The sequence below is a fragment of the Marmota monax genome, unplaced genomic scaffold (assembly GCF_021218885.2).
Source record: "Marmota monax isolate L192 unplaced genomic scaffold, Marmota_monax_Labrador192_F-V1.1 WCK01_AAM20220418_F8-fsc00021, whole genome shotgun sequence".
Lineage (NCBI taxonomy): Eukaryota > Metazoa > Chordata > Mammalia > Rodentia > Sciuridae > Marmota > Marmota monax.
This window is the reverse complement of record NW_026695228.1, coordinates 12,965,366-12,985,328: the sequence shown is the minus strand read 5'-3', so window position 1 is coordinate 12,985,328 and position 19,963 is coordinate 12,965,366. Positions and strand designations below refer to the sequence as shown.

At 39.4% G+C, this 19,963-nt stretch overlaps 1 protein-coding gene across 4 annotated transcripts in view; it reads right to left on the bottom strand.

Moving 5' to 3' along the window:
* Positions 1–19,963, bottom strand: part of Myrip (myosin VIIA and Rab interacting protein) — a 323,355-nt gene that overhangs the window by 246,274 nt on the left and 57,118 nt on the right. For all 4 annotated transcript variants that reach the window (XM_046437173.2, XM_046437170.2, XM_046437171.2 and 1 more), the window contains exon 2: positions 12,422–12,565. In XM_046437173.2, coding sequence (XP_046293129.1) covers positions 12,422–12,531 — 110 coding nt within the window. In that variant the 5' untranslated portion in view covers positions 12,532–12,565. The remainder of the gene's footprint in view (positions 1–12,421; positions 12,566–19,963) is intronic.

Below are 19,963 nucleotides of genomic sequence, written 5' to 3'. Positions count from 1 at the left end.
AGATCTGATATGCTCTCACAGTAATATAGGTTCCTCAAACTGATTCTAGACCTACACATCTGGGACCAACCTGGGACCAGGGAAGCCAACTCAGGAAGGAAGGAGAGGGGAAGTGAAGCAGGATTGGCAGACACAAAAGGGTAAGTCCACATGGCAAAAGTCCAGGCCTGGGAAATGCAGGCCTCTGGACCTGCCACCTTATCTCAGGACTCTAGGATGCTACACAGGGAGGAACCACAGCTATTTGTGTCTGGCTGGGATCTTGCAGTGCCTGGGAGCTGGGAAAAAGCAGGGAATCCGATACAAGCACTCAGGCAAGCAGGGCACTGGTGAGCAGCAGCAGGGTAGAGGGGATGATAAAATTCTAAGAGCAACACAAAATCATGTCACTTGAACTAGGAGCCAGGAGCAGCTCAGGAAGTGAGGAAGCCCAGACTCCAGAGACATTATGGGTATATAGTGGGGAAAAGTCATAGCTGAGTCTATCTTATATATGATGGGGACATGGAGCCCTGGTAGCTGTGAGAAGCTCAGTCTGCAAGAGATAAAAGGCAAGTTATGCATTGCAAAATAGAGGACTAGGGGTAACCAGCTTCTGTCTAGCACTAATTCCAGAGGTGGTCAGAACCAAAGATTCTGCCAACTCTGGGGCACATCACATATGGAGATCCATGTCTGACCGGACATGAAAGAACTAGACCCTTCTGGTTCCTCTGGCCTGAGGAATGGGGGTCAGAAGCATCCCGGAAAGGGAGCTTGAGTCCCAGACTCACACTCATCAATATAGGAAAAGCTGGTGGAGAAGAAATGAAGTAAGACCAGCAGAGGGTGGGTGAACTGCAGGGGCCTGAGAGTCTTGGGGTTGGCTCTTCTGGAGATTTAAGACCTCAGCCAATTTCCAGCCAAGGCACCTCTGGGCTTAGGCAGAAATCGCTCCATCTGAACAAAGTAACTCATTTGAAGTCACCTGCGAATCAGAGACAATTGTTGATGAACGTCCTTTTCCAAGTATCAGTTTAAGAAATGGACCAGAAGAGGGACCAATGGCTTCAGGTGTTGGGTCAGCAGGGAAGGCAGCAGCTGGGCCCTGAGCAGAGTCCTACTTTCAGGCACTGAGGAAGTACGTGGAAATCAGGAAATTGCCACTTCAACAGTACAACACAACAGCAAGAGAGAAAAGGGTATTCTGACCCCCACACTGTTCATCTGAACGCACCTGTGTTTTTCAGACCATTTCTGGACAAATGATAGTATACATCCTGAATAACTGTGGCTGAAGAAAACAGCTTTTACAAATGCCTGTGAAAACTTTTCTCCTTACTCCCTTTCAATTCCTGAATACTGTGCACACATAATGCCAAAGAAATGCTGCTCAGAGGTTTGAAGAATGAAGATCAGACCCAGAATTAGAGGCACAAAAGCTTTATCAGGGACCAGCAGTTGAGCTTCTGACATTTGCAATGGAAAAGTAACAGACCAGAACTTACACCCATAAAACAACCTAGTAGAAAAACTTAAAGATTATGGGGAGAATGTATCCAGAATCGCTGCATAGTAACTGTACAGCTTTGAAGGACCAAAAAAGCAAAGAAGAACATTAGGGTGACTCCCCTTTTTTATATCTACAGCATCAAACTCTCCTGGCCACCCAAACTCCCAGAGGAGACTGTGACAGAAATTATAAATATGAAGGCATTCTGAAACCACTAGTTGTTTAAAAGATCATGGTGGACTTGGTCAAGCATGAATGTCAGAGAAATATTAAAGGATTCATACTGTCATGAGAGGCATAAGCTCCGTCATGAATATGGCACAAACCTACCATGTTTTCCTGTTAAACTGCATGATAAAGCCAAGAACAGGCATGATTCAGGGACCACCTTCACATGACAGAGGTGACAATACTTGCTAGCAAAGGCCTCTCTACAATTAGCCAAAACTTACAGATACCTAAACTATTCATGAAAAATAGGACTAACACCATCCAAAATTCAGAAAGAAAGCTTACTTTGTACTTTCATAAATTCCAAGCTGCTTAACTTAGCATTCCAGACCAAACAAAGAGAGCCAGAAATATCATTTAAAACTTTCTCATAGTCACATTTGAAAAAAAGTGAAATTATTGAAATAATATAATTTACTTAAAATGTAATTTTAAAAACATTTGAAGTATAATCAATATAAAAATTATTGAGATATTTTACATTCTTCTTTCATACTTGATCTTTGAAATCCAGGATGTGTTTTGTATTTAAACCACATTTCAGTTTGGACCAGCCATATCTGAACATGTAGTGTCACATGTATTGGCTATTGTTTTGTCCCAATTATCCACTTCCCATATTCTAGCTTAAAAATCACATTTTTTTTTCTGAAAATACCCCAAATTTTAGCAAGCATAGGTGCCAGATTTTTGTAAGAGGGTCCTAATTTCATTCATTCTGCCCAGGGTGCCTGGGTGTCCTGTTTTCAACACCAAGGGCAAAGTGCTATCCTGCTGACTCCAATTGTAGGGCTACCCTGCCTGGGTTCAAATCCACCTCTCACTATGTACTACCTGGACAAGTCATCTAACATCTTTTTTGAGCCTCAGTTTCTCCATTTTATAGAAATAAAAAGAGTGCTTTTTCCAGGTTATTGGGAACAAGAGGAGGCTGTGCTCTTGGGGCATTGCTCTATTCAGCCCTGTTGGTAAGAGTGGAAGCAGAATTATTAGCAAAGCAGACTTTTCCTCTGCTCCACCACAGATCCTGATTTGGGGTCAGAAAAACACATCCCCTTTTCTCTCCTTATTACTTTTACCTGCAATGTATCCTGCAAACCAACCTGTGTTTCAGTGTCCTAAAAAAAAAATCCCACCTGTGTTTAAGGATCAGATGAAACACACCTCTCCTTCAAGAAGACCTTCCCTCTCGTTAACTCCCTCCTCCAAGATGGAAGCATCCCCATGGATCTGCATTCATGTTAAACTGTTCACTCTCTACAGCATCCTAATTGCTCTTGCAGGACTTAGCTCACCTCTGGCCAGTCGCTCAAGGGCTAAGCCATTATTAAATTTGTGAGTCCCACTCTCTCTCCCACTGCCTTTTCACCCACTTCACATTGACCCAGGAGGCTCCCGACATTTAAAACACAATTTTGAAGAAAATGAATGAATACTCCATGGCTTTAATATAGTTGGCCTTTTTCTCATTAGAAAAAATTACCAATAATAAGTAAAAAGGGGGATTTTTAAAGATCTTGTGAGGTGCCTTCTAGCTTTGAGATTGATTCTCTCCACGCACCCCAACCCCATCGCCCTCTCTAAGGAGCTATCCCCTACAAGTCCCCAAATTCTTGGTTCTGTCTCCTACTGGGCCTTTTCCCATGGAGAAGTGGTTCCCAAATAGAACTATGCCAGACCCCCCACTCCACCATAAAATGCACTAGCTCTGAATTCTGATTTTTCACACCCTGCCAAGTGACCGGCTGACCTGATCCATCACTGCCATTGGAGGAATTACAACCTTGCAGAGTCTCCTGTGAGATTAACCTGACAGATTCATTAACCTGACAGGTTAACGCCCAGTGTCGGTGAGGAATCCCAAGAGCTACAAAGGGCCATTAAAGAGGTGTGGGCAGGCTCACTCAGTGTACACACAGTTCTTTCATAAACCACAAGGCATATTTATCCCAACTGAACAAGGTGATCTGACCTACAGCTTCAGAAAAGAATATAACCAGGGATGGTACGCATTCATTCACCAGACGGATTTCAGTGTCCCAAACAAAGGACGGTGAAGACAAAGAAAGGATTTTCACTTTTTGATATAGAAACCTCTCAAAAAATTAAGTTCATATAATAAAATTTTCATTTGTTTAAAATGAAAATGAATCTTCAAGAAAGATCACAGACTCATTTCATTAAAGCCCTGTGTCCTTTCTCCTTTCAAAAATGGTGACTGATCCTCAAAGAAGTGTCTATATAATAAACGAGAAGCACTCATCATTTCTAGTTTTGAGAGGGGCTTTGCTTCCTGGCAGTGGGTCTTCCACACCCCTGACAGCTCTTATTTATTTCTTCATAACACTTAGAACTGCCCGGTGGGGGAGGGAAGAGAGCTCCAAACATGGCAAAGAGGGCCTGGGCCAGATCAGTCAGTGAGTAATCGATACCATTATGGGCAACTAAAACAGGTCCCCAGATGCATTTATTTCTGCTTTCTTAACACAGGCTGGAGGGGTGGCTGACACACCGCAGCCTCTGGGCTGCAGCAGCTCCTGAGCCAGGCAGGAAGTGCTCTGTCTCTTACTTGATCACTTCCCTCTCCCCTCCCTTCCTTCCCTTGGGCTCACCCAGCCCGGGCCCAGCAGTCCTTCAAGGCATAAGCCTTGTCAGTTCAGCAAACGCTGACAATTAATGGCCAGTAGCAGTTACAGGAAACAATTTCATCAAATCTAACCCCTGCCACCCCCCAGACCAAGTCCATTAGTGTGCCAGCAGCCTTTGGAAGTTATCCAGGTGCTAACTGGCTCTGGCCAGCACATATTAAGTGAGAAATTTTAAAAGCTGTGTCTATCTCATCTATGTCTCCAAGATTCAATTTGGACACCAGAGTACAACGCAATTAAAAGTCATTTGTAAAACCACTTTGTAAATGTGCCTGACATGGAAAACATAGGGTATAAACTGTGATCCTGGTTGAGGTCTGAAGATTTTTCCACAGTTGGTTTTTTTTTTTTTTTTTTCCTGCTTGAAAGGCCAAATGGCAGAAGATGGGGTTCTCTAGTGGCAGGAACCCCAAGTTCAATCAGGTCAGACTTGAGCCCTACCTGCCTGTGTCCCCTCCAAACCTGTTTTTTTCATTGGAAAATTCAAGGTGTCGGGGCATAATGAGTAGTCGGCTCCTTTTTAATTCTCACTAACTATATCAGTCAGAGTACTACTAGGCTTTGTTGCCAGAACAAATGAAGGCCCAAGCCTCAGTGACTTAACTCAACAAGCTTCCACAAAGGCTCCTGCTGGTCATTAGGAATTCCTCCATTTGGTGTCCTGGATCTGTCTCCCCCACATCTAGTGAAGCCATGTCTCAACACAAGTCTTCTAGAGTCACCACACTGGGGCCAGGAGAGAGGTAGAGGAGGCACAGCAGGTCCTGTGTCCCTGGCCTGAAGTGACACAGGCCCTTGCTCTCACAGGTGATTGGCCGGCTCTAGTCACATGGTCTCAACCCAACTACAGGGGATCCTGGGAAATGTACAGGAACATATGAAATATCGGGTGAGGTGACATTCCATTTTTCTTGTTTCTTTCCTTATTTTAATAATTTAATCTTTGATGAGAGGGGAAAGGAGGGGATGTGGGGATAGGAAAGATAGTAGAATGAAACAGATGTGATCACTCTATGTATACATGTGACTGCATGACCAATATGATTCTGCAACATGTGCACTCAGAAAAATGAGAATTTATATCCCCTCTATGTATGGTATATCAAAGTGCATAAATGCATTCTACTGTCATGTATAACTAATTAAATAAAAAATTTAAAAGAAATTTAATCTATTTATCTGAATAGAACATCATGATACTCTTGTAGAAGTGAAGAAAAAGAAATTCTTCAAATTATCTGCCAGATACATAGAAAGGCAGATGGTGAGGAAGGAACATGGCTTAGAGGATTTACACCAAACCAGATGCCCAATCCCCAAGCAAACGTAGTTGGTGAGGTCCCCAGGAGTAGGGACAAGTCAGAGGCCATGCTCTCAGCTGGATGGCAGACCTTCTGTACCTGCTCACACAGGAGTCCAGCTGAGAGGCAACCAGGGCTAGCCTACCCCTAGCCCTAATCTCACTGTGCTGTGAGGTCTGTCTGCTGTGCTGTTTACCAGGTCAGGCTATCTTTTGAATTTCTTCCACGCGGGGCCTCCCCTTCTCTCTAAGGTTTTATTTCTGCCAAAAACACTGTCATCAACAACTTGCTGGGCCAATGGTTATCAGTCAATGCCTGATACCAGGCCCAGAAGTAGCATAAATACCACACTGACCCCAGCTAAGGGTCCTGCACTCCCATGATCCCCCAGAAGCTCAAATTCTAGAAGAAATAAAATAACTGGGTAAGACTTCTGAGATCACAGTCTTAAATGTAGCAACATAGACCTGGCTATTTTTATACTATATGAAGATTTCTCAAGAATTATATAATGAGAGGAGGCATAAAGAAATTTCCCTTGACACCAATGACCAATGTCATTACTGGGAAAGCACAGATAATGCAGACAGTTGAAAATACTGTGCTTTTATACTAATTAATTTATTATTGTCATTGAGTCCTGTTTAGACACTCAAATAAATATATTTATTTAGCCCTGTTTACTATCTTAAAGCATCTAACAATGAAAGCAGAGAGGTCAATCAAAGCAAAGAAAAATGTAGAAAAATTCACAAATAGATAAGTTCTTAGTGGGCTGCATTGATGGCTAGAATTCTGGAATCTGAAGACATAAACCCATAACAGAAGGACCAAGCCCACTGTGTGGGTTGCCTCCCTCTCAGTGGCTCTGTCAACAGAGAAAACATCAAGAAATGTAACTTTCCTGCAGATAGGAAGGTGCTGGTGAACAGCAACAATCCAGTCTTTCCTGGAATTGTTTTAACCTCTGCAGCTCAGAAGGTCAACAGCCAGCCATGGTAACTGTGGTGGAAAGATTCACACCCAGACCTGTTGTGTGCACACACTGCACACTGACTGTGCCTCTCATCTCTGCATGTTCCCTAGGATCATGCCAGGGCCTTTTAGCAGGCAAGCACTTGGTGGCCCTCCCTCCCAAGACTCCTTTAAAATGAGACAAAGAAATAAAATTATCCTAATTCATAACAGTAATAAGAAAAGGAGAACAATCAGCCACCTATAGATTTCAATAAAGTTCTAAAAAAGAGGGAGGGGGGGAAGCAAACAATATTTCAATCATAATTATATAAGGGCTACCTGTTGTTTTCCAGCATTTAGAATCAACCCAAACAAAATGCAGAGCAGCATGTGAATGCCCCTGACCTTGAATGTGGAAGAGAAAAGGCACTGTAGGGAGAGAGTGAGATAAAGCAGAAGGGGGAGTGGTGGAGGGTGGGGCAGGGGCACTATATGGACATTGCTCTGTCAGAATGGAGAGAGGATGGGAGCAGCTGACAGAACAAGACTTGGGGGTTTTTCTGTATCCTATAAGTCTGAAAAATGACTAATAAGAAAACCAAACCAAAGTAATCATATAATCACCGAGAAACAAAAAATAAGGGTAATGTAGGTAAGCGAGCTAAATCTCCATGGTTCAGAGCAGAGAACTAAGAGAAGGCCTAATGGTGACCCATCAAGATAGTGCAATGAAAACATATTTTTAGATGTATGATGGTCACACCAGGAGAACTAGAGAACAAAAAATCAAAAACAACTAAACATGGAAACATGGAATACAGGAATTGGGCTTGCATTACAAGGTCTCTCTTCTTTTTTTAACCATTTTTATTTTTCACTATGTGTATAAAATCATTGGGTCAAAAAATAGTAAATAAAATTAACCTAGGATAAGATGGCCTTTTCTACACATTTACCTGAAGAGCGTAGCTGAGACCCAAAGCCCCTAAAGTGGAAAGCAAGGATCAAAGTTCCTTTTGTCCTCCAGCATCTCCGATCCGTAGCATCAATGCTGCTGTGTCTTGGGGAAACACAGTCAACACTGTACTGTACTGCATGTCTGCTATGCTCAGGGCCACCCAGTCCTCCTTCTTCCCTGACTCGGTCCCACCATACCAGCAGCTTTAATCTTGGGATTAAAGTTTCAGGGCCTCACATCCCCAATGCTAGAGAGCATATCATCCTACTGACATGGGCTCCACAGAATCCCTTTACTAAGGCCTAGTGCTGTGCATACACAAGCAGCTGACATGTACATCGGCTGAGATGTGATTGCACCCATCATGGGTTGTAACAGAAGTGGAGACAGGAGTCTTGGAAAAAAATGGAGACCACACTATCCCCACTATACCCTTTTCCCCTCATTGCCTCAGCCAGGACAGTCAGCCTGGATAGTCGGGCTGCATGACTCTCATGTTTCCAAACATGTCAAAATATCATATCTGATCTATATACATGCTTTGGGGGAATAAAGCAAACACTTAGATATGGATTAAAAAATGGTTTTGTAACATATTAGAATTAGGAAGTGGACCATCAGAACAATTTTTTTAAATAAATAAATAATAATAAAAAACTTCCAAAGGGGAAAAAATTACGACTCTAAGGTTCACCTCTAAGGTTCACCTCTAACTCAGCCTAACTACAAGAACAGCAAAGGAAATGTAAAACTACTCCCAAAGATACTTGACACCATGCCTGTCTTCTGATTTAATTCAAAATGATGAAAAAAATAAGAGACTTGAGATTGAAAACCACCAAATTAATGAGTGGACTTACTTTGAATTTTAATTTCTACATATTTATTATAAAAAGATTTTCTTAAAAAGACAGATAAATTTGCTGGATATTAGAAGATATTAAGGAATTATTTTCAGAAGAGATAAAGGGGAAAATACAGTTTTGAAAAGACTTAACCCATTCTATGTAACAGGGAATTTGGAAAATAGAATCCTCATTCCCTATCTCCCCAATGAATTATGTGATTTTGAGCAAGCTTTGAAATCAATCTCTGTTCTTGGGTGCCTCCATGTAACTGGGGACTATGTTATAAAAATTGCTGTGAAAGTCAATAAGGTGAATTTTGCAGAATCCACAAGGCAAGGCTGGCTCATAATGAACTGCTTCACACCTTTGAGTTCTTTTCAGGAATTCTTTCGCCCTACTCTCTCTCTCTCTTTTTACATTTCCATGTGTTCTGAGGACATTTACTTCATACTTTCACTACCTATTTATTTACTTCTCTTTATGCCAGCACTAAAGAACAGGTCATTATTACAATGCTTAACAGTGCTTAACCTTTATGCCCAAGACCTGCCCTCATAAAACTAAGCCAGAAATCTAGGTAAATAAAAGGCTGGACAAGAGAAAACAAAAGTAATTCAAGGCCTTAAAATAAAATTCTTCCATTATGAGTTCTAGATCCACAAAAGCAAATATTAAAGAATTCAAAAATACTTCCCCTAACAATACCTCCTAGGATCTTCCATGTACCTTAAATACAAGTACCACAGAAAAGTGATGCAAATATTTGATAATTTTGGAGTTTTTGAGGTTGTGGTATCTTGATCTCTTTTTACCCAATACTAAGATTCTTGTTGTTGGGGCTGGGGATGTGGCTCAATCAGTAGCGCACTCACCTGGCATGCACGGGCGCTGGGTTCGATCCTCAGCACCACATAAAAATAAAAAAATAAAAATGTTGTGTCCACCAAAATCTAAAAAATAAATATTAAAAAATTCTCTCTCTCTCTCTTAAAAAAAAGATTCTTGTTGAAATCATTCAGAGTGTTACTCCTGTTTGCTAGCTACCTACTAAGGCATGTCACAGGTTATGGGCAGAAGGAAAATAGTAATGATGACCTTCAGAGGACAAAAAAAACTGTCCGATCCCAGGACCACACAAGGTGCTGTGGCCAAGGTTCACGTCTCTCTCTTCACTAATAGATTCAAGCATCATGTTTCTCCAGCACAAGCAGGTTCCCTTGACCATGCATGGGCACAGAACTGCAGTAGGGCAAGTGACCGCTAAGTCATATGTTCATCAGGAAGATGGCACCCACCTTGTAGAGTTGGCTGCAGTTGCCTTTACAACTCTCCTTCCCAAACATAACTTTAGAATCTACAATGAAAAACAACTCTTCAACATAGACTGGCACCAGACCACAGTGGAACTAAGCCAAGTCCCCATGATTTGAACAGAACACTAACAAGGTCTTGGCTTACCATATTTTAGTTTCCAGGAATGAGGCATAAAACACAGATCTTTTATGATCCAAAGGAAACATAACTGGGACTAACTATTCAAGCCACAATTGAATTTGGCCACATAACTTTAAAATCCAATTTATCCTTCCATTCCACAGATACAGGAATACTACCATGTACCAGGGTTTTGCCTGTAGCTTGGAACACTGAACTACATAATTCTTGCCCACGGTCCAGTAGAGGAGACAAACTGAACAATGAAGAAGAAACAGTACCACAAGAAAACCTCTCCATATAGAGACCACAGACTTTGAGTAAGTCTTGGCACTGCCTGACAATGGTACTACATTTCTCCAATCCATCTACTCTTCCATCACTTTTACCACCACCACAATTTAATCTCTAATTTGAACCTGCCACCTGAACTCTAGAGGTCCACATATAAATGACAACCTGATCTCTCCTTTGGATGTCTAATAAATACCTCAAATATTGAAGTTAAAATAGAATTCTCAACCTTACCCAACTTCCAACTATTTTCCTCCTCTGTCTTCTTTATTCGGTGAATGATAACTTCATTCATCCAGTTTTGCAAGCCAAACCTTGGGTCCTCCTTGACTCCGTTCTCTTCTACATCCCATATCCAAATGTGGAGCTGCTTAACTGTATACAAGCTCTGATTATGCCTTTAACCCTCAGCTTAAAACTGGTCAGTCTTTCCTACCTTTCAAAATGGGTTGTCCTCCCTCTCCTTTGGAGCACCCTGGAATTCCTGTTTTTTTTTTTTTTTAAATGCTGCTTCCACGACTAGACTGTGAGCATCTCAGTATAATCATCTTTATTTCCACCACTGTTTTGGCCTCATATAGTATACATCAATATGCTCTTGTTTGATGGATGATAATAAATTCATTAAAGAATAAATTGATTTCTTATATGTTTATTTTGTTTATTTTTTTATATGCTGCTGAGGATCAAACCCAGTGCCTCACATGTGCGAGGCAAGTGCTCTGCCACTGAGCCACAACCCTAGCCCCAAATAAATTGATTTTTTTAAAAGCCCTGAGTTAGATACTTTTCTAGTTGTTGGATACATAACAATGAGCAAGTCTCTGCCCCAAGGACTTTATAGTGACCAGCCACATGTGGCTTCTGAACCCTTGAAATGAGAGACACACACCAGACCTCAAAAATTTAGTCAAGTAACTCATTAATCATTTTATATTGAATGAATTTTGAAATTCAAATATTTTGGATATATAAGGTTAAATAAAAAATAGTATTGAAATGAACTTTTCTCTATTTCTTTCAGTAAGAATACTAAAAATTTTAAATTATGTATATGTCTCACATTATATTTCTATTGCACAGGGCTATTCTGGGCGGAGGAGATAGAGAGCAAATGACAAATAAAAATACATTCACATTTGACATAAAGACATCTGAACTCCGGGCCAGCAGCTGGGAACACTGCCAGGAAATCCGTTGAGAGCCATAAAGATCAGCAGAGCAGGGAAAAGAGGTACCATAAGGTCACTTCAGAAATGTGACAGGTCCCCTCCCTGTCACAGCTTTGATGGGCAGCTGCTCACTCTGTGAGTTGCACGTATGTAGAAGAGTAGATGCGAAGACCTAAAGGCAAGGGGACGGTGAAGATCACCTCAAGGTCTGGTAAAGAGCAATGGAAGCCAGACTAGGAAAAAGCAGAGGAGAGATGTCAAGGAGGCAGAATCAGCAAGGCTTGGCCTGAATGTGGAGACCAAGTCGAGGGATAAATTATTAAGCCTCTGAGGTTCTGAGCTCAGTGCGAATAAAACTATGGAATTCCAAAGGATGACTAATATATATATATATATATATGAAGAAAGGAGCAAATAATGACTTAATATTACGTTGAAACATGCTAGGCCTAACACATAATCTCACTGTGACTTCTTCCAAATTTGGGAACAACAGTATTTCCAAAAACATCCCATGAGGAAATATCAACTGCAGAAGAGTCAGGAAACTACCTCCTGGAGGGTGGTGCTGGGCTAGCTGACCCCATTCCAGCCCCGTGGTCTGCTTCCTCATAGGGGGTCTTTAGACTACTTTCCCTTGACCATGGTCATCGGGATTTCTAACAGAAGATACACACACACACACACACACACACTCACACACACACACACACACACACGTCTAATTCTCCCAGGAATTGTGCTTCGGTTATTCTTCAGTAAGATCTGATAACAGGAAAACTAATGCCAGGGGAAAACTTAAAATGGCCATCATCACCAGAGACCACCTGTTCTACAGCTAATCACAGCTCACAGGGTGAGCAGCCCCAGTGAAACCATGTCAGGAAGAAGGTGAAGTCACATTTTGGAACTGGTTTCATGATGCCCAGCATTGCAGCTGACAAGCCTTTGCACAACATTAATTAAGCCTCCCTCTTAAATATAAGGATGTACACAAGGCATCTGAACTCAGAGCCAGTGGCGCGCACACACCTGGGTGCACACCCACACCTGGGTGCACACCATCAGACACTGCAGGCAGCTCACCTTAGTCGTTCTTCCTCTTTTTTTCGGAGATTGAAGTCTCTCTGAACCACCTGGAGGACATGCTCTGTTTCATCATCCGTCAAGCCGGACAGGTCCAGCTTCCTCCCCATGATTTAATATCAAACACGGACAGTGAGACAAGACCTGGGAAACCAAAGGAGAAATCACAAATTGAGGACAAGACGAAAGCTCTATATGGACAAAATCAACCGGTTCCGTCATTAAAACAGAGTTTATATGTACATGTAAATAAAGGAAGAGTCTTTCTCTGCCCTCATACTTGGTCAGTAATTATATCTTCAGCAAAGGCTACAGGGAAAATGAGAAGATAACTTATCATCTGCCAATATTATCATTCTGACTCTTAAATGAAGATGAAAGAAAGGATTCCAGTCAATAAAATGAACTATAAACATCAGATTTTGTGTGCATTTCCATTAAATGACAAAAGGAAATATCCAAGAATCCTTAATTTCTGTGGCTTGAAGTTTTAAATTACAAATATTATATGTAATTACAAAATAACCAACTATAATGTTTTTCTGAAAAAGTAATATGTATACTATGTTCCTCAAAGTTTTAATCATATAACTATGAAATAAAAGCTAGACATCAAAAATCTATCTTCCAAGAAAGGAAACAAAGAAAGAAAAATAATTATTTTGCCATTTTCTCAGGAGTAGAAAGGATGATATTTCAGGAAAACATCTCCCAGTAGTATATACCTAAAAATTGTGGAAAATTCTATAGGGGTGGGTTTTGAGAATTAAACCCAAGGTAAGCATACACTCTGCCACGGCACTATATCCCCAACCTGGGAAACTATACTTTTAAAAGTGAACTTTAATTAATGACTGTTACTAGAGATAAAATAAAATCACATATATATTGCCAGAAGATTCTTCAGAACTGAAGGCCATCATAAATATCAATGCAAACAACCTTAACATAATATTATCAAAACCATTCCAGCAAGATTTAAAGAAGGGACACCATTACCCTAAGTACATGTATGAAGACATGAATGGTGTGACTCTACTTTGTGTACAACCAGAGATATGAAAAACTGTGCTCTATATGTGTAATATGAATTGTAATGCATCCTGCTGTCATATATAACAAATTAAAAGAAACTGACAATTCATTTATAATACATATGACAGGGAAAAAAGATGTAAAGAAAATTATATACCATGACCAAATAGGGTTTATCTAATTCAGTTTTCTCATCATTCAAAGATAAATCCGTGTAATTCATCACGTTAACATAAAAAAAGGAAAATGCCATGTGATCACTTTAATAGCGGTAGAAAAAAGCATTTCATAAAATCCAAAACTCATTCATGATGGAAACCCTCTGCAAACCAAGATTACAAGGAACTTCTTCAGTCATATAAAGGGCATTTACAAAAGTAAAATCATTTTTTAAAAAATATGCAACTAGCATTGTACTCAGTGACAAAAGCCTGAATGCTCCTTAAGATCAGAAAAAGGACAAAGACATTCACTCCCACCACCTCTACTCACTACTAAATGCCCCAACGGTAATGCTATATTAATCAAGAGAAGCATTGGAATCTAGGTGGGTGCATCACTTCCTTACAGGTCTCAAAGGCAGCTGGAAATTGTTCTGTCCTCAAAGTCCTGGCACTCGGGGCCTGTGACAGGAGTGGCAACCTGGAAGATCTCCAAATTATCCTCTGAACCATTCTTCCATTCTCTTGACAGGTAACATCAGCTTCTTTACATATCTGCCAATCTCCTTATCAAAGTTCACTTGGCCACATCCTTGGCATTCTCTCCTGAATTTGCCTTTTCATTCCAGACAACAGGGCCAGGCCAAAAATCTTCCAAATCTTTAAGCTTTGCTTTGCCTTTGATTATAAATTCCATCTTTGTCTCTCTCTTTTCACGTTTTATTGCAAGTAGTCAAGAGAAGCCATGCAGCACCCTCAATCCTTTGTTTACAGGTTTCTTCTGCCAAATGGCCCAAGGTATCATCTGCAAATTCCACCTTCCACAGAGCATAAGGACACAGAAACATTTCAGCCAAGTTCTTTGCCACTTCATAATAAGGACCACCTTGCCTCCTGCTTTCCATGCCTTGTCTCTCATTTCCACCTAAGATAGCATCAGAATTGCCTTTACCATTCATCTTTTCAATATTCTAATCACAACCACTTATGTAATCTCCTAGAAGATGGAGGCTTTCTCTACAGTTCTCCTCCTCTTCAGAGAAATCACCTTTAATGCTCCACTCAAGGCAAATTAGGCTTCTTCTAGTACTCATTTGCAAACTCTTCCAAATTCTACCCACTTCTCAGTTCCAAAGCCACTTTCACATTTTCAGGTATTTATTATAGCAACACTCCATTTCTCAGTACCCAATTTCTGTCTTCGTCCACTCAGGCCACTTAGCAAAATACCTTACTAAGCTGAGTAATTTATAAAGAATTTCTCTCTGGAGGCTGGGGAGTCTAAGATTGAAGTGCTAGAAGATTCGGTATCTGGGGAGGGCTGCTCTCTGCTTCCAAAATGGCACCTTCTTGCTGAGTTCCCACATGGTGGGAGGGCAAACAGTGTAAATGTGTGTCCTCTTGAGAAGAGATGCAAAGAGGAGGCAGCTCTCTGGAGCCTCTTTTATAATCCCATTCATGTGGAGCTCTCATGGTTTAATTACTTCCCCAAAGGCCCCACCTCTTTATACCATCACATTGGGGAGTAAGTTCCTGCATGAATTTGGGAGGGGCACAAATTTCACAAATGAGGCTTTTTCTAACACCTACCTCAACACTCTTCGAGCCTCTACCCATTACTCACTTCCACATTTTTAGGTACTCATTACAGCAGTACCTTACTCTTTTAAAAATAATCTGCACTAGTTTAGTCGAATGGCCACAACAAAGTACTTCAGACGGGATGACTTAACAGAATTGTCTTTCCTCACTGTTCCGGAGGCTGGAATTCTGAGATCGAGGTGTGAGCAGAGCTGGTTTCTTCTGAGGCCTCTCCCCTTGGCTTGAAGTTGCTCATCTTCTCCCTCTTTTTTGAATTTTAGGAGGACACAACCCATACACAGTCCATACCAGTAGGCATAAAGAACAATGGGATATAGAGTCTGGAAATAGGTAAACACAACAAATTATACTGCAAAGATGCCAGGGTAAATCAATGTGAGAAAGGAGAGTCTTTTCAACAAATGATTCTGGAACACCTGAATATCCATCTAGAAAAATAAAAGGGACAACAACCTATATATCAACTCACACTCAAAAAAAATTAATTCAACATTTATCATAGAGGGTAAACCTGAAACTATAAAACTTCTAAAGAAACAAAGGGAAAAAATGTGAATAATTTTAGGGTAAGCAAAGATTTTAAGACACAAAAAGCATTATTCAGAAAGAGTAAATGTCATGACTTGGACTTCATTATAATGAAATCCTTCTGCTCTTCCAAAAACACTCTTTAAAAAAAATCAAAAAGCAAATCACCAACTGAGAAAAAATATTTGCAATAAACATCTCTAACAACTTGTATCCTGAAGAGGTAAAAATTCTTCCAACACAAGAAGAAGCTAATTTTAAAATAAGCAAAAGACTGAAACAGCTACTTTACAAAAGAGCATACACAAATGGCCAAGAAGCCCATGAAAAGATATTCAATATAGGGTAAACACTAAATGAAACTTTAGATAAAAGGTGTAAAAATCTGCAAGAGGTATAATAAGGAATCAGTTAATTTTTATATAACTTTGTAGAAAAATCAGGTATGTAAAACTATTAGAAAAATATTTTAAAGGTGGGTAATAAATTTGAAATTTTGGAAAGAAAAGACAAATTCTTAGAAAACTATATTTTATTAAAATTGATTTGGGAATAATTAGAAGAACAAAACAACTTATTGTCATTCAAGAATATGAATCAATCAATAATACTTCCCAAATACATCAAACTCAAATGATTTTTCCAAATTCCATATGTTAAGGTAAAAAAAAATGCATAGAAATGAGGGAACACTCTTCCATCCATTTTATGAGGCTTATTATTTAACCCAAACCATACTAGAATGAAGATATTTTTTTAAATGTTAGTTTCATTCTAAATTAATTACAAAAATGAAAACAAAATATTGGCAAATCAAACATACCAATGAATGTAAAAGATAGCACATAATGACCACAGGAAGCCTATTCTAGTAATACAAGGTTGATATAACTTGAATACTGGTTCACGTAATTCAATGACTCACTAATTAAAAAAAGAAAACACAATGATTATTTAAATTGATATAGAAAAAAGAAATCCCATTCATGATTTTGAAAAGATAAAAATTCTTAGCCACATAGGAACAAAAGGAAATTTCCTTAAATCTGACAGAGAATGTCAACAAAAAATGAACTGAAAATATCACACTTATTAGGGAAACGTTGAAAATATTTAGAGAACATCTACAAAAAGTACACTGGTGACATCAAATTTAAGAAGAAAACATGGAAAAGATTCTTTTGAAGATTCTCATAAAACACATATATGTCAGATATTACCAGATCTAAATATAATACTGGAAAATCTAGACAGAGCTATTAAACCAGAAAAGGAAATAAAAGATGCAAAGATGGCAGGGGAGAAGAAACGGAACTCTTATTTGCCAATGATACTATTATATATGTAGAATTTATAAAAGAATCTACTGGCAAGTCATTGAAATTAATGAGTTAAGCAAAGCAAGGAACACAAAATCAACATATAAAAACTAAATGCATTTTATAGACTAGAGTAAAACAGAAAATATGACAATAATTAAAACTGTGTGATTTAGGAAAACCTCAGCAATGGAGTACTCAAAATAAATTTAACAAAATCTATGTATCAAAGGTCTCGTACAGAAATTATAAAACTTAATTGAAAGACTTTTAAGTTAATCTTCATGAGCTGGAAGATTTAAGTTAAAAATGTCAGTTTTGCCAAATTGATCTAAAGATTCAACACTATTTCAGTCAAAATCCCAACACAGATTTTGTGAAACTTGGCAAGATGGTTCTAATATTTATACAGAAAGCAAAAGGCTAAAACAGACTGAGACTCCTAAAGAAAATGATTGATGTGTGTGGGCATTTAATAAAGTGTGGTGTTGGTGCAGGAACAGTAAAACTGATCAATGGAGCAGAGCAAAAAAATATAATTACTTGTATAGGGATATTTGAGGCATAAAAGTAATGACTTTGTATTTCAGAGGGAATCTGGTGTTGGACAACTGCAAAATAACAAATTTGGATCCATTCCATCCACAAAACATCAATTCCAAATCAATATAAAAAGACACCATAAAGAGAGTGAAAAGACAACCCCAAAACTGGGAACAAATATTTGCAATACATATAATTGACAAAGGACTCATATTTAGACTATAGAAAGAATTTCTACAATTAAATCAGAAAAAAAACCAAGCAACTGATAGATAAATGAGCAAAAGATATGAACAGGCATATGTAGAAGAAATGGCAAAAAAAAATATATGGAATGATCTTTAATTTCATTGGTATTTATAGAACTACACATTAAATCCAATGCTATAGTTTGAATCTTGAGTATCCCCAAAGGTACATATATTGAAGACTTAATTCTCAGCCTGTAGCAAGACTGAGAGGTGGTAGGACCTTTAAGATGGAGGGCAGAGTGGCAGGAAGTTACGTCATTTGGGGTGTGCCCTATAGGGGAGACTCCACCTCTTTCTGTCTCTCCAAAATATTGCCAGAAGGTAAGCAATTTTCTCCACCATGCACTTCTGCGATGGGGTAGTTCATCACAAAGACCCAAAAGCAATAGGGCCAAGAGACCAGAGACTGAAACTTTTAGCCAAAATAAACCTTTTCTCCTTACAAGTTGATTACCTCAGGGATTTTGACACAGTGACAGAAAGCTAACATACTCACCAAAACAAAAATGTATATCAAATGTTGGTAGGAGGTAGGACAATGGTAGATTTCAAACAAGGGTATAAATTGGTACAATCTTTTCATAACACAATCAATTTTCATTTGAATAGTTGAAGATGTGTGTAAGTATATTCCTCAGATATTATTATCTGATATATAATCTGAATCATACTGAAGTGCTAAGATAGGACCATTTTCACCTATAAAATAGCCATTCCTCACAGTGCAGCCTAACAGAAGAATATCAATAGCAGTCACATTCAAAATAATACAAAATAAAATGAAATAAATAAAATCTGGAAACAACCAGATTTTATCAAAGGCTCAACAGAATATTTCAGCATGAACCCTATGTTGTTTCTGCTTTGGGTTAAACATTTTCCACCATCAGAATATGATAAATCCATCTGAATTCTAATAGTGGTGTCTTCTGTAATATAGTAGAAGATACCTTATGGATAACCCATGACTTTCTCAGAAAGAACAGAGAAAGAGAAGGAACCAATATGGATACAGCCATGCTTATATAATCTTAAGAACTAGTGTGAAAATAAGGTCAACATCCCAAGAATTATAGTAAGTGAGGTAAATAATCCATCCACAGGACCAAATGGTAGCAATAAGGAGCTGAACAACATTGGAATTCTGTTCTGTAAGAAAAATCTTCTAATTGAGTAATACTGGAGATATCACTGTCATTCTTCCTTTGAGCCATTACTGAAGTTTTTCCAGAATAGCACATAAAGGCCCTCTAAAGGCCCAGTTATCTGTCATTCTACCAATGCTTCTTTCTTCAGTTCTTAAATACTTGTCTTAAAAACAAGGGGCTGGGGATGTGGATCAGTGGTAGAGTGCTTGCCTGGCACACAGGCAAACAGGAAGGTTTTTTGTTTTGTTTTGTTTTGTTTTGTTTCAGTGTCCAATGTTCTGTTTTTCCTTCCTCTTATCTTCAGAAGGTCTTTCTGCAGAGTTCCAACTTAACAAATCTGAGCAACAAGGCCCTCCTTCTGCTCCAGGCAAAGGGAGGGGCAATGCAGGCATGAGACATGAGCCCAAAGGCCTCCTCAGAGCAGCACCCACACATTCCAGTCCTATCGTCTATGCCAAGCCTTGCAGATACACCTACTTAGACAGTGATAACCTGGAGTTTGGCTGTTTCTCAGTGTCACTCAGAGTCCCCGCCTCTACACATGTGCATGCCTCTGTCCAATGCAGAGGAAATCTGTGGACCTCAGATTTTAAAACTTGAGGTCCCAGTTCCCTGTTCCTCCTTTGAGCATGTCACAACTCGGGACAGGAGATCCCACTATTTGGTTGTTAGTTTAGAAAGTTTATCTGCCCTTTTCATTTCCAAATAATGGCAATAAACTTAGAGAACAGAACAGCTTCAGTCCTTAGAAGTCTTTTTGCTAAATGGTTTAAAACCTCATGACTGTATAATGCAAACTAATCTTCAGATTTAACCAGAAAACCATGACAGGAATTCCAAACATTTTTTAAAAATGTTTGTTTTTTTCACTCCTGTAATGCTATTTGTTGAAAATAAATCTTGAGTCCACTTTGGGAGTCCAGTGGGAGGAGAGCCTGGAGGGCCGGGTGCACCT